At 39.3% G+C, this 21,831-nt stretch overlaps 2 protein-coding genes across 5 annotated transcripts in view; one reads left to right on the top strand and one right to left on the bottom strand.

The window, feature by feature from the left end:
- The window catches only part of ANKRD66 (ankyrin repeat domain 66), a 39,978-nt gene extending 35,466 nt beyond the window's left edge, over positions 1–4,512 (bottom strand). Inside the window, exon 1 of the mRNA XM_055262954.2 lies at positions 4,239–4,512. The gene's annotated coding sequence lies outside the window, so the exon portion shown is untranslated. The remainder of the gene's footprint in view (positions 1–4,238) is intronic.
- The window catches only part of PLA2G7 (phospholipase A2 group VII), a 32,192-nt gene extending 11,767 nt beyond the window's left edge, over positions 1–20,425 (top strand). For 3 of the 4 annotated variants that reach the window (XM_055262946.2, XM_063632921.1, XM_063632923.1), the window contains 10 exons: positions 7,244–7,365; positions 7,812–7,956; positions 9,781–9,874; positions 12,004–12,072; positions 12,718–12,841; positions 13,675–13,788; positions 14,918–15,009; positions 16,165–16,335; positions 19,307–19,455; positions 19,911–20,425. In XM_055262946.2, the coding sequence (XP_055118921.1) occupies positions 7,270–7,365; positions 7,812–7,956; positions 9,781–9,874; positions 12,004–12,072; positions 12,718–12,841; positions 13,675–13,788; positions 14,918–15,009; positions 16,165–16,335; positions 19,307–19,455; positions 19,911–20,047 (1,191 nt within the window). In that variant the 5' untranslated portion in view covers positions 7,244–7,269 and the 3' untranslated portion in view covers positions 20,048–20,425. Of the gene's footprint in view, positions 1–1,227; positions 1,371–7,243; positions 7,366–7,811; positions 7,957–9,780; positions 9,875–12,003; positions 12,073–12,717; positions 12,842–13,674; positions 13,789–14,917; positions 15,010–16,164; positions 16,336–19,306; positions 19,456–19,910 lie in introns of all 4 variants that reach the window. The other variant, XM_055262945.2, reaches the window with a different exon arrangement.
- Positions 20,426–21,831: the final 1,406 nt, after the last annotated feature.

Genomic DNA, 21,831 nt, shown 5'->3' with positions numbered 1-21,831 from the left:
GTTAGGTTGCAATTTTAAATAGATTGAACTGGGAAAGTGTCACTGAGAAAGTATCACTGGAGCAAAAGCCCGGAGGTGAGAGGACCAGTCATTTGGGTGTCAGAGCAAAGAGCATTCCCATAAAAGGGAACACATTCAAAGCCCTCAAGGTGGGGATGGAAGGTGGGTGTGGAGTACTTGGCATGTTTGGTGAACGGCAAGGAGCAAGTGTGATTGCAGCAGGTGTCCAAGAGGGGATAGCGGAAGGATTGGGAGTGTGTTGAGTAAAGGTTATGTAGATCCTTATATGCTATTTTGGGTGAATGGCTTCTCCCCTGTAACATATGACACCATTTGGGGGTTTTGTGCAGAAGGGTGACACAATCACTCTGGCTGCTGTGTTGGGAATAGATTTTAGGGTCAAGGGCAAAAGCAGGGAGACCTGTTAGAGGTGATGGCAAATTTTAGGTAAGAGATGGTGGTGGCTTGGACCTTTTCTATCCCCCCCCCAAAAGTTGAAGGGCCAAATTTTAGAGGGGAAAATGGATGCACAAATGCAAGATAGGTTTCACTAATAAGATGTTAGCATACAGCCTAATTGTAATTTATTATTACCACACATCTCATATTCTGTCGTTTCATTTACTGATTCAACAAGCATCTATGCAATACTACTTCTTCCAGGCCCTCTATTAGGCACAGGGACAACAAATAGACCTGACCTCTGCTTTTTGGAAACTTAAATCATAGTAGGATTATAGAAATTACCAAGAATATAACATCATATTAACACCCAAAACAACCACAGCAGCAGAAATATAATCACTATATAATTAAATGATGGAAATAGCCAAAATTTATGAACTATTTACTATGTGCTAGACATACCTATGGATATTATTATGATGATGATAGATGGTTGTTATATTTGTTATATTTTGTTGGCTATTTTTATAGCTGACCATACTGTTATAAAGTTAGAAAACTAGTGACCAAAAACTTAATCTAACTGTCCGAAAGTATTATTTCAGTGCTCTACAATCCAATGTAATCCTGAGTAATGTAGGTAATGGTAATCCTACATTACCAAGGATTTTACCATTCTAGTGCCAATCTAAAACCCAGCACAGAAAATACATGTTTTATTTTTTCCAAGTGTTACTAGTACCTCAGCCCCTCTTCATTTGTCAGCTTATTTAAGGCCTCTTCATTGCATACTTTTTTTTCTTTTAATCATCTGCTTCGAAGGAGACTAAGCTGAAACTGCTGCTCAGCTCCCAAGATGGTACCACCCAAATTGCATGTGCTTTTCTGCCTCTGCGGCTGCCTCACTGTGGTTCATCCTTTTGACTGGCAATACATAAATCCTGTTGCCCATATGAAATCATCAGGTAAGAGGTATATTTGTTCAAGGTCTTCAGCAACTGATCTGTCGCCATACTTCAAGTGGGCCCCAAGATGTTGCACATCTGCACATCTAAACAAGTCCTATTTAAAGGCTTGTGGGGATCCTGTATTCTGCTGGAGTAGGGGAGAGGTTCTCACTTTTTCCTCATTTCAACTGAAATTGAAGAAGCACTTGTGTTCTTCAGTATCAGGACTGCAGGACAGAACCAGGATGGGACAGTTTAAGATACACTGGACGTTCAGCTTGCAATCACCACGGAGAACCTCCTTAATGCCATCCCTTCTCTCTCTGACTGCCCTGACGCATGCCCACACAAGCATAGTAATGCAACTGATCTGGAGTCCACTCCAAGACAGCCTCAAAACCTGCTTCCATGAGGTGGAGAAGAAGCACGTGTCTTGTTCAACAGGCATAGTCCTGGTTAACAGTGGAAAGTCGTGTGAGATAACAATTTCAGGTCTTGGGATCCAAAAGGAAACAATCTTTCCTACCTAATAATAAAGAGAAGTAGGGACAAGTAGGTGCTAGGGAGTTCCAGATGAAAATGGATGTGATCACTCATTCTTTCTTGCCTTGTGGTAAGTGGGGAAAGAAAGAGGAGGAAGGCTTAGATTAGACTAACCCAGGAGGAGTGGCCAAAACGGGGCAGCCATCTTTAGACGGCTACATTTAATGTCACTAAGAGGGACCTTAATTGGAAAAAGATTGTTTCTGGAGCTTTGCAAATTCCTGCTCATCCCAGAGGGTTGTGATGCATAAACTTCTCTTTCCAGTCTCCTATGGAGAGCAGTGTAGGTGGCTTCTGAATGGTGTAATACTGACTATACCTACAGAGCTGTGCACCTGGATAGTTGTGGGTCACTCTGGATCTAATTGTTCAAGCTTGATAGGTGACTCCTTACTATAGCATTTGCAAAAGAGCTTTCATAATTCAGTACCTTAAATTCTGCCCTACTACATAACCAGGAAAATGAATGCATTAGGAGAGGTTTTATATCTTGTATCTACATTTACATAGGAAATAGAATAATACCTCACAGGTCCATTCATCCTACAACACATCAGGAAGTTAAGTCATCAAGGATACACTGGTGACTAAGACAATAAATTTATAGTCAAATTCAAGGGTCCTGCATCCTAGATGACATTAAGTTCATTTTGCCTACTACCTTTTTCATGGATTGAGAACAGGTAATATCTTAGATGGTGGGAAAATCATCATTCAGGAAACATTTATATCCTTCACTTTTAATTGGTACAGAGTAAAAATTTAAACACATTTTTTAAATCCCTTTATCTTTAAAAACCATTGGAAGGCTGTCGCTGGACTGACAGAAACTTGAGGACAGGGACATTGCTTTATCTTTATAGTCCCAGCATTAAGCCCAATGGAATGCCCATTCTAAGTATTCAAAAACGAATGCAGGCCGGGCATGGTGGCTCGTGCCTGTAATCCCAGCACTTTGGGAGGCCGAGGTGGGTGGATCACTTGAGGTCAGTCAGGAGTTCGAGACCAGCCTGGCCGACATGGTGAAACCCCATCTATATTAAAAAAAAAAAAAACATAAAATTAGCTGGGTGTGGTGGTGCACACATGTAGTCCTAGCTACTTGGGAGACTGAGGCAGAAGAATTGCTTGAACCCAGGAGGAGGAGGTTGCAGTAAGCCAAGATTACACCACTGCACTCCAGCCTGGGCTACAGAGCGAGACTCTGTCTCAAAACAAACAAAAAAATGAATGCATATATATTGGTTTAAAGTATTAGAAACAGTTTATTAAATAAGATTAAAATAATAAGTGATTCTTTATAGTTTCTTACTAAATGAATACAGAGAAAATATGGCTATGCAGGTAAAAAGGTTTGTAAGAATGGGCTAGAGATATCCTCTTTGCTAGTGGAGGACATAAAGCCATATAAGAGTGTAATTGTCCTGGAGGGACAGCATTAGGAGATATACCTAATGCTAAATGACGAGTTAATGGGTGCAGGAAATCAACGTGGCACATGGATACATATGTAACAAACCTGCACATTGTGCACATGTACCCTAAAACCTAAAGTATAAGAAAAAAAAAGAGTGTAATTGTCCTAGCATGTACACAGTTCATCTCCAAACCCAAGACTGAACATCAGGAATATTTGACAAATGAACACCAACAAAAATATGTAATAAAATTAATAGCATACCATAGGTTCCAATCCTCCAATTAAATTAAAGTTGAAGAAAACTAAGAAGAGACATTTATAAATTCTGAACCACAAAACTGTGTGAGTGGTCATTTGATCTGATGAGTCTCCTCCTTCCACTTCCTTAATGATGACTCCTGACAGATGGTTAGAGAATGGGACATCCAGGCCCATAACCAGGTCAGCTGTAGGCTATGGAGCCAGTTCCACAGCCACCCCCAGGCACCCTGGCACTGGTGCATAAGACCCCATAGACCTATACCAAAACCTGGGTCAGCCTGATGATTCCTGAGGCCTTCTCAGAGGTCAGGTGTCCTGGAACAGGCAGATCTCACCTTGACCTGAATGCTCCTGAATGCTGAGTGAGGAACCTTCTCAGGGAGAACAGGTGTTGGACAACCAGGGCACTCCTAACTTATTGGAAAATGTTCCCCGGTCCTTTGGAATTGAGATCTCACAAGTGGAGGCTTGTGTTGGGTGAAACCCTCCCGTGCCTCCAGAACTGAGCCTCCAATTCTAGAGGTAGTGTCTCCAACAGCAGCTGTGGCTCTGGGGCTCCTTAGAGACTTGTGTGAGCCAGAGGTCTCAGTGCAGCAAGCCCTGCACAGGCACCCCATGCCTGCCTAGGGGTGGGGTTGCAATAGCACCAGGCTGCTTACCACAGAAGAAGAAGCAGGTGTCCCTGCCTTAAGGTCCTCCTCCTTGGTACTTCACATCTCCCTGTTACACCAGAAGCATGGCTCAGTAGATACTCTTTTAATGGAAGAAGAAGAGCCTTTTGTAATTCAAAATAGACCCTGAAAGTTCACCTTGCAGGTAAAGTTTTAAAAAAAAAAAGTTTCTGGGGTTTGAATCTACCTGGGGAGAGGTTAGACCTGCTAAAACTTCCCTAAGGACTCAGCACAGATTTACCTAGCAAGAGTAAATGAACTCCGGGGAAGGAGTAAACAGCATTAGTTGTCTACCCGTTATGTGTCATGTTTTGTACTAAGAACTTGACCTACATTCTCACCTCATCTTTACAACTGTCCTGTGGGCTGGTCAAGTGCTTTTATGTCATTTTACGAATATGGATCAGAGAGGTGAGCAAATTGCCTAGGCCAGAGGATTATAGCTTGTAAGAGGTACACCTGAAATCTGAAATAGAACCATGTCCCTCCAATTCCCAGGGTTTGTTCATCTCCACCCCCTCTCCCCTTGCCTTTCTTGAAACTACCTCCTACCATTTGACCATGGATTGCTGACCTGTGTGTCAGGCAGGTGGTCTGGAACTTCAGCCCAGTGTCTCTTAAACTTTAACGGGCACTCCTTTTCTGATTCAGTGGAATTGTGGTGAAGTCCAGGAGCCTGCATTTCCAAGCTCCAGGTGGTGCCAAAGATGCTGGTCCATGGATCAGTTTTGAGTAGCTGAGCCTTATGTATTGAAAGGCTTCATCATGGGCAGGTGTTTCACACATGAGTCACCAGTGTGGAGGCTGTAAATTGGTTTCTTCCCATGACTCAAAACCTTTCTGGGCAATGTTCCATGGTATTGATGCAGATGCCTTACCTAACATTGCTCTTGATAGCTGGCTAGCAGAGAATAATCAACTCCCACCATCCAATGGAAGGAATGGGTGGACAAGCTGAATATGTCAAGGAAAGTGAGAGTCTGAATACACTGATATTTGGATTCAACATCTTGTAATTAAATATGGATTTGATTGAGGTTTAGAAAGGAGAACAGATGAAGCTGCTAGTGTGTGGAAGGATTGCACCAGAGAGAGAAAAGTAGTTTTAGGAGTGGGTGAGTAAAATACTGCATGTGATAAAGGGTTTAAAGGAAAACAAGAGAGACCAGTGGCCATTCAAGTTAACTAAGCTTATTTTCATAAGTATTTGTTGAGCATTGACTATGTGCCAGACACTGTGTTAAGATCAGAGGATGTAAAGACATGGATATGGCTCTGGAGAAAGAGCCTAGTGTAGCATGCAGACACATAATTTTAATATGTGATAGGAAGAATGATTACATGTGTGTATACACACATGCACATAGAATCTATGTAATATTGAGGATGAAATGATTAAGTCTGTCTGGGGAATCAGGGAAGGCTTCAGAGAAGACAGGCCATCTGACCAAGGTATTGAAGTTTGAATGGGAGTTTGCCAAGGGGATTTAAGCACAGGCAGTAGCATTTACAAAAGTGCAGTGGCATCAACCAGCCCAGTATGTTGCTCAGGAGTACTGTAGCACAAGGAAGGGGTATAACTTAAGGGGAAGAGGAAGAAGAAGAGTACGAGGCAATGGGCCTCTAGTGGAGGGTTTCTTTGCAGTACCCCGAAACTTGGGATTTAACTTGTGCACCTGTGAACCTCAGTATGTTTCAACCCCAGAGCACTGGAAGGAGAGGCCACATTTTTGCAAGTAGCAGTGTATTTGCTTAGGAGAGCATGTGTAGATTTAAATTCCTCCTACAAACTGCCTTCCAAAAAGATTACAATACATTCCTCCTTCAAGGAAAGAACACTTGCTGATAGGAAGCCATTGAAGGATTTTAAGAATTGTCCGGTGTGATTTGTGCTTTAAATCCCTCCAGGAGCTGTGTAAAGGATGCGTTTGAAGGGGTCAAGATCCAAGGTGGGTAGAACAGTTAGGAGAGAGAGCAAGAGTCTGGTCAAGAGACAGTGAGGGCATAAATGAGACAGTTGAGCTAGAGGGTCAGTGATATATTGTGGAGATCATTTTAAGCTAAAAACTAATGTTAGCAATAGAGGCTTGGGGCTGGGCACAGTGGCTCATGCCTGTAATCCCAGCACTTTGGGAGGCTGAGGCAGATGTATCACAAGGTCAGGAGATCAAGACCATTCTGGCCAACATGGTGAAACCCCGTCTCTACTAAAAATACAAAAATTAGCTGGGTGTGGTGGCACATGCCTACGCCTATAATCTCAGCTACTCAGGAGGCTGAGACAGGAGAATCACTTGAACCAGGGAGTCGGAGGTTGCAGTGAGCCAAGATTGCACCACTGTACTCCAGCCTGGTGATAGGGTGAGACCCTGTCTCAAAAAAAAAAAAAAAAAAAAAAAATAGACGCTTGGTTGAATGTAGGGGGGTTGGTGAGAAAGAGGTAGGAGAGTAGGATGATTCCCAGGTTTCTGGCCTGTGGTGCAGGAGATGAGGAGTTCTTGAGTTGCAGGCTGTGTGGTTGGAAGGTGAGAAAAGAGAGTTGAAAGATGGTCATTTAGTTTCATTTTGGAAACTAAATGGCTTTGACATTTTTATGGGAAGGACATCAGGTAGAGATGCTCAAGGAGAAGTTGTAGGCACAAATCTGAAATGTGAGATAAAGTTCATGTTTAGGAAAAACAGATTTGTGAAGTCATCTTTAATGTATTCTGGATAGAAGTAGAATGAGAGGGCAAGGCTGCAAACATTAGGAGGTAACAGTCCAAGGCAGCTTGGGAGAAGGGCTATGTCTACTTTCATCTCTTTACCCTCCAAAACCCCTACACAGTGTTTCAAACAGAGCAGACCCTCAATAATTGCATATTTTACTTGTTAGGTTGAGAAAGAAAGAAGGCCAGAAACTATGGGAAGTAACTTGATTCCATTGGAATTCCTTTGCATAATAAAATCTGATGTGTAATAGATGACAAATGAGATAATATTTACCTGTTTTTCAGCATGGGTCAACAAAATACAAGTACTGATGGCTGCTGCAAGCTTTGGCCAAACTAAAATCCCCCGGGGAAAGGGGCCTTATTCCGTTGGTTGTACAGACTTAATGTTTGATCACACTAATAAGGTAATGCTTTGATTTATACAACTTATCCTAATACTCTAATATTGTCTGTCGCTATGGGCCACTAGAAGGTGTTCAAATGTGACCTTGCCCTCACCTGAGAGTGACTCATTTTTCAGTTTGTATTGTTTCATATGAAGGCTTTTGCTAGTTTGACCATTCCTCGATTCTTTGCTATTGTCTGATTAATTTCTCTATAAGCCTTATTTTTCACTTCCTTAATATCTGAAGCCAGCCTGCTTATATTTTCCTTTCACTGAGATAGAATATTGTTTTTCTGTTTCTCTTTCATGACTATCTTCAATCACCACAGCAACCTAAAAAGTTCTCTAGACCTTTTTGTGAACACAGAGGTATTTGGGTCCCCACTAATTAAATATGCAAAATAGCTGCTGGAATGTGTTTGAGACACAACTTCTTTAAAAGTGCATTAATTTCTTTCTTAACAGGGCACCTTCTTGCGTTTATATTATCCATCCCAAGATGATGATCGCCTTGACACCCTTTGGATCCCAAATAAAGAATATTTTTGGGGTCTTAGCAAATTTCTTGGAACACACTGGCTTATGGGCAACATTTTGAGGTTACTCTTTGGTAAGATTTCTGTTGATCCTTCTTTGTAGGCTTTCGCGTATAAGAAAACCTTGAAAACAACAAGAATTTCAAGTAGTTAAGACCATAGTAGATTTTTCTCCAGTCCAAACAGCTCCTAAAATGATAAGGAAAGTATTTCTTTAAAGCCCAGGCAACTACGACAGAATCAAGGTTCTCATTTTGTCCTTTCTGAGTTGGATGGGAGTGGCCGAGAGTATCAGACTGACTCTGACATCTTTCTGTGGCTGCTCTTTAGTTTTCATCTGACATACCATAGAGAAGGCAATACCGTGGTGAGAATAGCAGGTTATTTGGTGTGGCCACTATCCCGCATGGTCTGTGCTAAAGTTAGACCAAAAGAGAAAGAAAGTAGAAGCCATAGAACTCTCCAGATCCAAAACAAAGGAGTCAAAGCTAATGCCTTTCTTGTCATACATGAAGAGACTCTACTCTCATTCCCATCACCTACCCCCATCACTAAGACAATCTGATGTGCATTCTTCACTTACTGTCTACATTCTACTAATACAGACTTTTTGTTCCTTATCTGTTTGACTAGACATTACTGTTGGGCTGATGTTAACTGTGTATTCACATTTACCCCTCAAAACGATCTATAAATTTTGGGATTCATCTTAAACATCGGCCTCTAATTTTCTTAAAAACCACTTATAACAGACACAAAAATAGCATAACTGCATATTTATGTTGCAAAATAACTTATAAATCACTTCCATAGCAATCATCACATTCAGTCTTTATGACTGCATCTGCATTTTATAGACGAGAAAATGAAACACAAATGATTGCTGATAATAATGGTGACAATAAAAATTGAGAAGTGAAAGAAGACAATATTTCCATTTTTTGAGCCCCTTACTACGTGAGGGATAGGTGCTTTACATATATTACCTAATTAAGTAAAATTCTCACAAAAACCCTATGAAAGAGATATCATTTTCTCAAGTTTACAGAAAAGGAATCTGAAGCACAGAAAGTTTAAGGAACTTGCCCAAGATCCATAGCTAGGAAGTGGCAGAGTTGCATCCATGACTCAGTATGAAGTCAGTGGTTTCTCTAACTTTTACTGCATGATTATGACCAAATCATAATGAACAGAGTCTCTGTTTCTTAGATTCTGGCTCTCAGTGTAATGTATCCAAGGTTTTATGGGTAGTTTGGTTTCAGAACATTCCCTTTAAAATTTTTCCAAAACCTGGGAATGGCAATTAAGTAGCAGCCTTTATGAATACATATATGAGTAGGAAAATCTCTCACCTTAAGTCCAGAGCTGTCAGTAAGAACTCATTGTTAATGATCCTATGGTCTGAGGAAAGAACTTACGCTGGGTGCGGTGGCTCATGCCTGTAATCCCAGCACTTTGTGGGGCTGAGGCAGGTGGATCACCTGAGGTCGGGAGTTCGCGACCAGCCTGACCAACATGGAGAAACCCCGTCTCTACTAAAAATACAAAATTAGCCAGGCGTGGTGGCGCATGTTTGTGATCTCAGCTAATCGGGAGGCTGAAGCAGGAGAATCGCTTGAACCTGGGAGGCAGAGGTTGCAGTGAGCCGAGATTGTGCCATTGCACTCCAGCCTGGGCAACAAGAGCAAAACTCTATCTCAAAAAAAAAAAAAAAACTTACAGTTCAACTCTTTTGTTGGTGGGTATCTAGTAGCAGTCTTTTTAATGAATCTACTATTCATCCATAAAAAAGTTGATATAAATCAGACGGGTCTGCATTTTATGCTAATGAGATATGAATTAAATTCACTAGCAACACTCAGAGAAAACCTTAACTATAACCTTCCACTGTTGTCTAGGTTCAATGACAACTCCTGCAAACTGGAATTCCCCTCTGAGGCCTGGTGAAAAATATCCACTTGTTGTTTTTTCTCATGGTCTTGGGGCATTCAGGTAATGTTTGAGAGGTTGAACAATTTTAGCTTCCAGGAATAAATGACAATTTTTTTATTCAAGAAAGAAATAGCAGATTTTGGAATGTCATGCAGGCCCTTGTCTGGAAGAGTTGGGGTTCCTCAATAATTGGCTGTGGGTCTATTGATCAGTCCTAGCCCTGTCTGGTCAAGTAGTTTTCTCCCTACTACCAGCTCATTGGGATTAGCCTCACAGCAGAGAAGAAAGGGTGTTGCATTTTTATAGTTGTCCTTCATTATTGTAATATTTACACTCTTAAAATTATCCTCTGTAAAGTTTAGAACTTTTGAGAAACCAATTTTAGATTAGCTGTGAAAGGCATTTATTAAGAGAAATATCTGTGAAGGCAACAGAAGGAGCAGGAAAAGATGGGGAGAACCTTTGGACCAAGACACAGGTTGGACACCTGAGAAGGTGATGGGGAAGGGAAAAGGATTGGATAAGAAGAGCTTCAGCCTGAAGCATGGTTCTAAGAAATAGTTGAGCCAGGCCAATGGAAGGAGTGCTTGACTATATTTGCTTATCAAGAGTCCTGTATCTCATAGGAATGGGCTAATGTTAGTACCCATGCTGTGCCAAGTCTCTGGGAGCAGCTCACTGGATGCTTAGCTTCCACTTGACCATGGTGATGGATCTAGAGGGGCAAGAGCTGGATAGGGTCTTTAGTAAGCTATGCAGTCTGTAGCATGATAGCTGAGTGGCACATTTTCATAACAACAACCACCCTCTTCACTTTCTTCCACCACTTTCTCACCTGTCGCCCCTCTTCTACCTCAGAGGATTGTAAAACTCAGAAAATAAGAGAGATGGCTTTTAGCTGGGAAGAAGTTGGGTAGCACTTGCAATAAAGAATTCTCTTCAGCACTTTAAATGTAGTTCAGCAAGCTATTTGATTTCTCCTACACTAGTGATTGGCAAATTAGAACCCAAGGGCCAAATCCAGCCCACTGCCTATTTCTGTAAAGTTTTATTAGAACACAGCCACACCCATTCATTTTTGTACACTGTCTATGGCTACTTTTGTCCTAAAACAGCAGAGTTCAGTAGTGGTGACAAAGACTGTATGGCCCACAAAGCTGGAAATATTTACTCTCTGGCCTTCAACAGAAAAAGTTTGCTAATCCCTGTGCTATATCATTTCCCCCTCTTGAAAAGGTCCTGTATCTTCAGCAATAAAGACATAGTTTCTAGCTACCTCCTTTTTATTCTCTGTGGACATTTCCTATTGAATGCATGGTATGAGGAAAAGGTTGTGCAAATGAAGCTGTGGAAGAAGGCATAAATGCAGTGCACAGCACATGATTTTTCAACCATTTCACCCAGTCCAATCATTTAAATAATAGCTAACGTTTGTTAAGTATTTACCTGTTTCTAATATGAGTATAAGTACTGAAAATGTATTAATTCAATTGATCCTCACTGATGAGGTAGCATACTATTATAGTATCATCATTTTATAGATAAGGAACCAAGGCAGAGAAAATATTGTGACTTATTAAAGGTACACAGCTAACAAGCAGTAGAACCAGGGTTCAAACTCAGTGGTCAGACTGCAGGTCTCATTCTTGTAACTACCATACTGTACTGCTTTCCTATATACATTATCTTAGCAAAACCTTACAACTACCCTAAAACAAATGCTTTACTCTAGGCCCATTTTACAAGTGAGGACAAAAATGCAGTAATTACCTAAAATCATATAGCTGGGAAGTGGCAGAGCCAAGATTAAAAACCCAAAACTCTCAAAGGCAATATTTATAATCACTGCCCTGGGTGTTCTCAACTTTAGTAGTCTTGACATTTTGGACAAGATAATCTCTTGTTGTGAAGGGTTGCCCTGTGCATTGTAGGATGTTTCACAGCATCCCTCTACCCAGTAGACACCAGAAATACCCTTGCCCACATTTTTGATAATGAAAATACCTCCAGACATTGTCAAATATCCCCTAAGGAACACAATCACCCTCCTTTAAGAACCATAGCTCTCCGCTCCACCCCAGGGCACTACTACAGGGGTATAATGGCCTCCATGTTCCCAGTTTTATTAGTGGACTCAGCCTTGTAATCATGACGGGTAATTGTAATGCTTCCCTCTTTTTGTTTTGAAGGACACTTTATTCTGCTATTGGCATTGACCTGGCATCTCATGGGTTTATAGTTGCTGCTGTAGAACACAGGTATGTTACCTGATATAATTGGGCTCTTTGGCCAACTACAGGGAATGTCAATGCTCATAACTATGTTTCTAATTTTCATAAAAGTTTATTTAAAATGTTGATGGAACTTTCAAGTATGGTAACATGATGAGCAAAAAAGGAGATTTTTATCGACTTAAAAGACTTAAAAGCACCTAACATTTCTAGAGTGTTTATTGCCTGCCATGTCCTATGTGAAATGTTTTTAATACACCATTTCATTCAGTCTTCATAACAATCCTATGATATGGTTATTATTATTATTGTGTTGTTTTAAGGAAGAGGAATATAGAGGTGATAGAGGGTAATTTGCCCAAAGTCACACAACTAGTAAGTGGCAGTGCTGGGATTTGATTCCTGAGAGTGAGTTTCAACATGGCTAACATTGCCTCCCAGAATTAGGAAGATAGAATGGATTGAGTTTACCTGCAACTTGACGATAGACAATAAGGTTTTTTTCCTGGAACTCTTTTACAGTCTTCTTTAATTTAAGAGAAAATATAGAGTGGAAGAAGAAAGGGAAGTCAAAAGATGAGAGGAATTTGAGTCAATGATGGAACTGAGAAACATGGGTCAGATGAGGAAGGGAAGGAGCATACATAAATAATAATTTTGCTTGTATTATAGAGATAGATCTGCATCTGCAACTTACTATTTCAAGGACCAATCTGCTGCAGAAATAGGGGACAAGTCTTGGCTCTACCTTAGAACCCTGAAACAAGAGGAGGAGACACATATACGAAATGAGCAGGTACACTGCAGTGAAAGGAGAGGTGGTTGGTGACCTAAAAGCATGTACAAAAGGATGGCATTTGTTAATTTAGTTTTACACATGGCAAGTTATGCTCCTAGCTCTCCTATTTCTCATTCCCAAAAGATCTGTCAGTAGATTCCTGGAGTAGTAAAATTCCCTTAATGGAATATCTAGTTCATAGTAAAAATAAAGGCAAATACAAAAATTTGGGAGATGACAGTGAATATTCAGAATTCCCTTGAATTAAAACTTCTAATTTTAGAATCTAAAAAGTGCTAGAAAATAAATTAATAGATTCTTCCTCACAGGCAATATAAAAAGACTACTTTTCAGAGAGGCAGTATACAATAGAATTAAGAGTATGGGCCTTAGAACCCAATTTTCTATGTTTGAATCCTGGCTCCACCACTTAATTTTGTTATAAAATAATGAATAAAAACATTATTTGTCTTACAGAGCTATTACGGCAGTTAAGTGAAGCATATTGGCATCATCTTTATGGTGGGTGTTTTACATGTGTTATTACATTTGAGTCCACCCACATTTCCTTTAGGTAGGCATTATTATACAATCAATGGAAACTCAGAGAGGTTAAGTAAATCATCTCAAGTTACATAGCAGGTAAGCAACAGAGCCAGGATTTGGACTAAGCTATACCTATGTGCACAGCTGGGGCCTGTGTCATTATGGTAGCATGTGATAGTCACTAATCACATTTCCAGTTTATAACTGACCAACGATTTTTTCCCACATACAGCTTCTACCTAAACTTTAAAATAAGTGTTATAACTTTTTACTTTGTCATTTCCTTCTTCTAATAATTATATTAGGTACGGCAAAGAGCAAAAGAATGTTCCCAAGCTCTCAGTCTGATTCTTGACATTGATCATGGAAAGCCAGTGAAAAATGCATTAGATTTAAAGTTTGATATGGAACAACTGAAGGTAAGCTATAAAAAGAATTAATTTTTCTCTTGTCCTACAGTTCTTTATTGTTTTTGTCGTCTAATTTTCTGCTATATTGCAAGGTACAACATGACAAAGGTCTGCAACCACCCCCCTCCCCAACGCACACACACACAGACACACAAAGCAGTACAGGTAAAGCATTGGAGCAATGAAGAATGCATTATCTTGGACTAGATATGAAATTGCCAAAAGTTAGTCAGTTTTGATCTACAAAAACAGCAATGTCATATGGTTCAACTCAACTCCTGTGGAAGTATTATTATTTCATGGACAGCTCCTGCATGTTTTTAAGCTTGATCTTGAAAACTTGACACAAGTTTGGGAGCGGGTGGAAAAATATCAGACAGAGTGGGCAGCATGAGCAAAGACTCAAAAGTGTGTGTGGCATGTGGAGTGCAGGGATTAGGGGGAACTAGAGAATAAGATGATGGTCTGTTCTCCAGATACAGTGAAGAAATTTGTTATCCCTCAAGCAGCCACTCTCTTCTGTATCCTTGCCTTTGTACATGTTGTCCCCTTGGCCTGACACACCCTTCCCCTTGCCTAACTCCTACCTAATTTCAAGACTCCAGTTGAGCATCACCTCCTCTAAGAAGCTTTCCTGGACCCCAATGCCCACTTCTGGACCGGGCTTGCTGTCTGTCATGTGTGCTCCTTTGTAGCACTGTACTGTATTGCATCATGCCTCTGTATAACTTTCTTCCCTGATGGACTGCAAGCTCACTGAAATGAGACTGCAGTACCTGGCACAGAGTAAGTACTCAATAAATACTCATGGAATGAACAAACAAATAAACATGGGGTGAGGAGAGGCAGAAGTCAGAACTGATGTTGAAGTTTCCAGTGTGGTGACGACAAAGACCATTAAGTTTACTTTCAAACTTTTACATATGTTATATATATTTGTAAATGTGTTTTATATGTGTATGTATATATATATATGTGTGTATGGTATGTATAAATGTATGTGTGTATATGTATATTCTATTTTATAAGAAATCAAAGTATTTAACCATCACCATGAAATGAACAATTATATGATTGACAATCATTTTTTCTAACACCACGAGATAGCTATAAATTTATATCATGCTTTTTCAAATAGGACTCTATCGATAGGGAAAAAATAGCAGTAATTGGACATTCTTTTGGTGGAGCAACGGTTATTCAGACTCTTAGTGAAGATCAGAGATTCAGGTAAGAAAATAAGATAGTAAAGCAAGAGAATAGTAAATTATTGGAAGAGGGCGAGTGATAACTCATGTAAGATATAATTTTTTATTCAAATTCTTAGTGAAGAAGGGATCTCTTGGAGTTTATAAGGCTATTCTTTTGCCCCCATAAAATACTCTAGATACATTTTCCTAGGCTAAAACATCTACTTCTCCTGCTATTAAAATCTCCCCCTACTCCCATATGTTTTCCCTCATTATTCTTGTTTACCTAAGGGCTTAACACTTTTCACTTAAAAATTTATTTTTATATCATTTTTTGTGACAGAATGATTGTGATAATAATATTGTCATCGTACAGTACTGCCAGTCTTCTCCAGTGGGCAGGACATTTTTTAATTAGGTTTTTCCCCCTTTCACCTTTAAGATGGGGCTGGATCTAAAATTACGATTATTGGGGTAGGAGTTGGGACAAGACCCCAGTTTTCTAGCTTGCAGGAGCATTTTCTTTCTTAAACTACTTCATTCCAGACTGATGAGATCACATAGGACAAACCGTACAGAGAGTGGGCAGGATCATTTTTGAAACTTCACCTCAAATCCTTAAAAGTCCATTTCAGTGTTAAGAGAATTCTCCTCTTTCATCCATTTAGCAAAAGATCAGGAAACATAGGATAAACTTACTTTTAAAAAGGAAGTTAGTTTCATTTTCAAATGATATGCTCCATATGTTTTTCTTCAACCCTCAGACAGTTTTTCAGCTGAAGTGTCTCTAAATATAAAGTAATGGGCCCAGTTGTTACTCTAAAAAAGCTATAATAAATACACTACAAGGTGCATAAAAGCTCTGAAAACAAAGGTACTCCACAATGTTGAAGAAATTATTATGTATTCTAAAATTTATTTTGAATAAAAAGTTTTAAGGATATATCACTCAAATGGTTGCAATTCCTAAAAGGCATATAAAGAAAATGATTATATATAATTCCAGGTCTGCTACTTTACAGAGTTAATCATATCCCTTTCCCACATTGAAGTATAATACCTCTTTATTCCAATGAGATAACCCATAATAAACTGGTATGGTGCGTATCCACCAATCCTAGCATTATTAGGATGTCCTCAATGTTGGCTAGTATGTAACCAGTTTAATTTCATCATTGTCAACAAATACCTACAGATGTGGTATTGCCCTGGATGCATGGATGTTTCCACTGGGTGATGAAGTATATTCCAGAATTCCTCAGCCCCTATTTTTTATCAACTCTGAATATTTCCAATATCCTGCTAATATCATAAAAATGAAAAAATGCTACTCACCTGATAAAGAAAGAAAGATGATTACAATCAGGTAAGTATTAGTGACTTATTTCATTATCTGAAACAAACTTGAAGCTTGGGTAAATATCAATCGATAGGCCGGGCGCGGTGGCTCACGCTTGTAATCCCAGCACTTTGGGAGGCCGAGGCGGGCGGATCACGAGGTCAGGAGATCGAGACCACGGTGAAACCCCGTCTCTACTAAAAATACAAAAAATTAGCCGGGCGTGGTGGCGGGAGCCTGTAGTCCCAGCTACTCGGAGAGGCTGAGGCAGGAGAATGGCGTGAACCCGGGAGGCGGAGCTTGCAGTGAGCCGAGATTGCGCCACCGCACTCCAGCCTGGGCGACAGAGCGAGACTCCGTCTCAAAAAAAAAAAAAAAAAAAAAAAATATCAATCGATATCATTTGGTAACCATTACAGAATTGCTGAATTGGTTGTTTAGACTTTCAATAAGGAGAGAATTAGATAATCTCAGTTTCTAAGTACATTTAGTCTTACTCTTTTTAAAGTGGGAATGTTAATGTATATAGTATATATACTGCTCATATTAGTCTGTTCTTGCATTGCTATATAGAAATACCTGAGACTGGGTAATTGATAAAGAAAAGAGGTTTCATTGGCTCACAGTTCTGCAGCCTGTACAGGAAGCAGGATGCTGGCATCTGCTTGGCTTCTGGGGAGGCCTCAGGAAACTTAACGATTATGGTGGAAGGCAACCAGGGCGTGAGCACTTCGCATGGCCAGAGCAGTAGGAAGAGAGGGATGGGTGAAGGTACTGCACACTTTTAAATAACCAGGTCTCACAAGAACTCACTGTCACAATGACAGCACCAAGGGGCATGGTGTGAAACCATGAGAAACTGCTCCCATGTTCCAGTCACCTCCCACCAGTCCCTACCTCTGACACTGGGGATTCCAATTTGACATGTGATTTGGTGGGGACACAGATCCAAACTATATCACTGGTAATTAAAATTAGCATTATACTACATGCTACTTTAATCTAAACACCAGAATGTGCCTGCAGATTTTTGGGGGTAGAGCTAGGTGGAAGTATTCCATCATTAGGCTGGGCTAGGAACTCTTTAAAGAAAAAGTCAGATTATCTATTGAGACCTGCAATATACTTACCTGTTGAGAAAGAATATGAGTTTATAAATTCCCCAAAGCTATAATGGGGTACCATCAAGTGTTGGCAATTCTTGTATCCTGGAGGTGAAAAAGAACTCCTGATAAGGTTTTGAACTCTCAATGAGATATTACAAAGCAAAGATGGACCTGAACTCACCCCTTTCCTATCTGAAACCTGGTTTATTTAGGAGAAGGGAAGAGGCAGGAAGGAAATATACAGAGTATAGGCAATAAACAGTATGGGCTCAGAGAATAGAGGGGTCTCTTCCAATGGAAAAGGGTTCATAGATGACACTAAAATTGGATTTTGTAAGATCAAGAGAGTTTAGATAGTAAGGAAGGGTTTAGGTATTTCAGGCAAGGACTTCATTTAGCTTATGTGTATGTGCAACTCTAATTCTAAAACAGAAATAATACAGAACACCTAACCTTCCCTCAACCCTACTTCCTTACTAGGCTCTCGCCTTTGCTTTTGTCCCTTCTCTGCTAGAAACCTTCAAAGAATAGCCAATATTAGTTATTGTATTGTGCTTACTTCTACTCACTCTTTGACTCTTGTGGTCTAGCTTCCTGGGCCCTCACCGGCATGCCAAAACAAAGACACTAAAGGCCTGCTACACACCACACCAGCAGCCTCTTCTGAGTCTCAACCTTGCTCTCTGCATCTGTTCAACATTGCTGACCACCCCTCTTCCTGCTCCCTTGGCTACTATGACCCACCTCTTTGCTGCTTCTCCTGTCATTTATACCGCTCCTTCCAGTTTTCCTCCTCCGGCCAGTTCTCCACAGTCAGATCATCCAAGCTTCTGCTCACAATTCTCTGTAGTCCTGCTGTTTATCTTCTTTATGTTTCTGACATTCAAGTTTCCTGGGGAAGAGGGAGAGGGAGTTAAGTGGCCCTGTTTTGAGCTTAGATGACTAAAAGAATGATGGTTTGCTTATAAGAACCAGCAGAGTCAAGAGGCAGAGCAGCTTTGGGCAGGGCTGGGAAGATCTTTTAACTTCACAATTTCTTAGCTTGAGAACTGGGGAATCTGTATACAGATGTCTGGCCACAAATTGGATGATTACATAATTTACATGATAACACAGATGAAACATTTGAAGTAGAAGAGATTGCAAAGTGAGAAAAGAGTTGGTCTGCCAATAGAATCGTAAGGAATGCCTACATTCAGCCAATGGGAAATGGGTGAAGAGCCAGTGAAGAACAGAGTAGTTAGTGTCAGAAGGGAAGGTGCAACGTTAAGGAAACATAAAGAAAAAAAGTGCAAGAAAGCCATCAAGTGTCAAATGTCCCAATGGTGGTAGAAAACTAGGACTTAAAAAAAGCCATTCTATTTGATGTTAGGCTATTGATGAATTTAGAGAGCAGTGCAAATGATATTTATAAAGTGCTTACATTTAATACTGGGAAAGGTGTTGTTTGAAATCTATTTCCTCTAAGGCTTAAATCTAAAGTGATTTAAATTTAAAGTGACTAGCATCAAATACATACCACGTTCGGTGGTGAGGGCAGGCGGCAGGCTCTGGCTCTGAGTTCAGGGACCCTTCAACACAGAACACATTCCAGTATTCAAATTGGAAGTATTCCAATTCACTAAAAACGAAGAATAATTTCTTCTAAAATCAAGATACCAAGCAAGAAGATTCTTTGAGTTGTTTTTCTGGAAGAAGAATATACTCTGGGATCCCTAAACAAACAGCCTGTGACCCTTGAAATACATCTAAGTAGATCAAATTACAAGTTTTATTTCTTCTTTGGTTTTCAGTAAACAGACCAACAAAACCAGTATCTTTCTTACACTCTAACTAAAAAAATAATAATTTTATCAAACAATGTGACTTTTAAATGTCTTGTTCTCTTTTAGGGGTTCAGTCCACCAGAATTTTGCTGACTTCACTTTTGCAACTGGCAAAATAATTGGACACATGCTCAAATTAAAGGGAGATATAGATTCAGATGTAGCTATTGATCTTAGCAACAAAGCTTCATTAGCATTCTTACAAAAGCATTTAGGTAAGAAACTATTTTTTCATGACCTAAACCAGATGAATCTCAGGACAAAGCTGTCTATCTTAATACAGTTTTAGTACCATTTAAACTATTTCCAGTTGGTTTACAATGAAACAAAGCAGTATATCAATTTGAAAACAGAAATTTGAGAAAGTTAATTTTGTTGCTTTACATCCTCCATATCATAGAAAGCAAACCCAACTGTTAAAGCTAATATTCTTTGTATGAAGCCTAGAGTGGACTTCCATGTTGAGGATACTGACAGCAGGTTGCCTCACTCCTATCCCGTTTGCATTCAGCTGCTAAAGCAGCCATGAGGCAGCTGATATAGAGCACATTGTCTCTACCATCCTAATGGAACTTGTGTAATTTGTAAATCTTTATTGCCACCTAGGGGCACCAAACTGTTTAATGCTCTCAAAAGTTTAATATGTTCATTAACACTTTATATTTTATAGGACTTCATAAAGATTTTGATCAGTGGGACTGCTTGATTGAAGGAGATGATGAGAATCTTATTCCAGGGACCAACATTAACACAACCAATCAACACATCATGTTACAGAACTCTTCAGGAATAGAGAAATACAATTAGGATTAAAAGGGGTTTTTTAAAAGTCTTGTTTCAAAACTGTCTAAAATTGTGTGTGTGTGTGTGAGAGAGAGAGAGAGATTTTTAATGTATTTTCCCAAAGGACTCATATTTTAAAATACAGGCTATACTGTAATCGTGATTGAAGCTTGGACTAAGAATTTTTTCCCTTTAGATGTAAAGAAAGAATACAGTATACAACATTCACATCAGCCTAAATTTTAATTTTACAAAGAGGATTCCTTTTTAGTGTCGAAGTTAAAAACTGCTTTCACATTACTTTGACAGACAAGTAGATTAAAACAGGCAAAATGCCAGTGAAAACCTGTTGCGATGATACAAGACTTCCTAAACATACAGTAAAAAACCATTTCTTGCTTTTATTATCTACTATGGGCAGTGGAGTTTAATTATAGCAACATGATATGCTAGGTAGAATTTGGCAGCACTTCTCTTTGACTTTTGGTCACGGCAAGAAAAATTAGAACAAGCAAAAGCCATTGTTTTAGCACAGGATTGGTGGTACTACACAATTTCAAATGATGACTAAAAGGAGTAGAGAAGGGTTAACAACATTACAGATGAGGCAAAGGCAGTGGATTAGAGAAAATTGGTAATTTTTGGCACTTTCTTTAATTCTTTAAGGCATTCCATTTACTAAAGAAAGGTTCCATAGGTATTACAGCATATAGCAGGGATTCCAATTAAAATACATTAGTTACTCACACAAAGGCTGTGAAGGATAATAAAACATTCAGAATTACATTTAGCTTCTTCATATTCCAATTAATTTTATTTAATGTTTTCAATTCTGTATGCAGTAGTAAAACAGATTAACACGATTAAATGGAGGTAAAAATATAGCTTAAGAATTTATATAAATATGGGAATCATGGAAAATGATTTTATTTCCCAAGGGACATAAAAATTTATACCACTCATTTGGTACCCTAGTCCTATCTTAGTGGTGTCAGGTGCAAAGTCACTCATTCTCAGAAATTTTACTTCTGTAGACATTCAGATTAAATTTTTTAAAATAGGGAGTTAAACTCAGCTTAAAATTGAAGGCTTCCTATAATCTGACCCTAACACATCTTCTCTGAGTTTTGCTTCTGGCAATTCACATTATATTATCTATATGAGTAAGCCAAACTTGTCTATTCATTATTCCAGGAATAAGTAATATACTCATCTACCTCAATTACTTTTAATGCAAACCTCTCTCCCTTCTACTTACTGAAATTATAACCGGTTTTTAAGGTTCATAATTCTTTTTCCATTAGGCTTCAGAGTCTGACAATGCTTCACAGAGATACACTTTTACCCCAGTCTCATTTCGCAAATCTTTTCCCTATTCATTTTAGAAATAAACATCCCAACTGTATGGATGTCCCATTCAACAATTTTTGTTTGTTTTTTTACAATCTTTTGTTGGTGGCGCATGCTGATGCTGAAAGGAGAAAATAACTATTGAAAATATCTACTAAGGTTAAAAAGAAATAACCTAACATAGTGCACACTGAGTATTTTTCAGGGTAAAGAAAGAAACATTTATCAAATGCCTACTCCTTTTCAGGGACTTTATATCAATTATTTCTAATCTTAAAAAACACTGCAAGAAAGGTTTTATTATCACCACTTTACAGATGGAGAAGATCAAAATTCAAAATATTACATAATTTGCCCATACCACATATCTGTTAAGCAGCATATAGCTAAGATCTGTTTCCAAAAGCTAAGATCTATACTTTGCAAAATCATGTTTAAAAAGTCATGGGCTTTAAAGT

The sequence above is a fragment of the Symphalangus syndactylus genome, chromosome 23 (genome assembly GCF_028878055.3).
Source record: "Symphalangus syndactylus isolate Jambi chromosome 23, NHGRI_mSymSyn1-v2.1_pri, whole genome shotgun sequence".
Taxonomy (NCBI): domain Eukaryota; kingdom Metazoa; phylum Chordata; class Mammalia; order Primates; family Hylobatidae; genus Symphalangus; species Symphalangus syndactylus.
The sequence above is the reverse complement of the archived record's forward strand: the minus strand, read 5'-3'. Positions and strand labels throughout refer to the sequence as shown.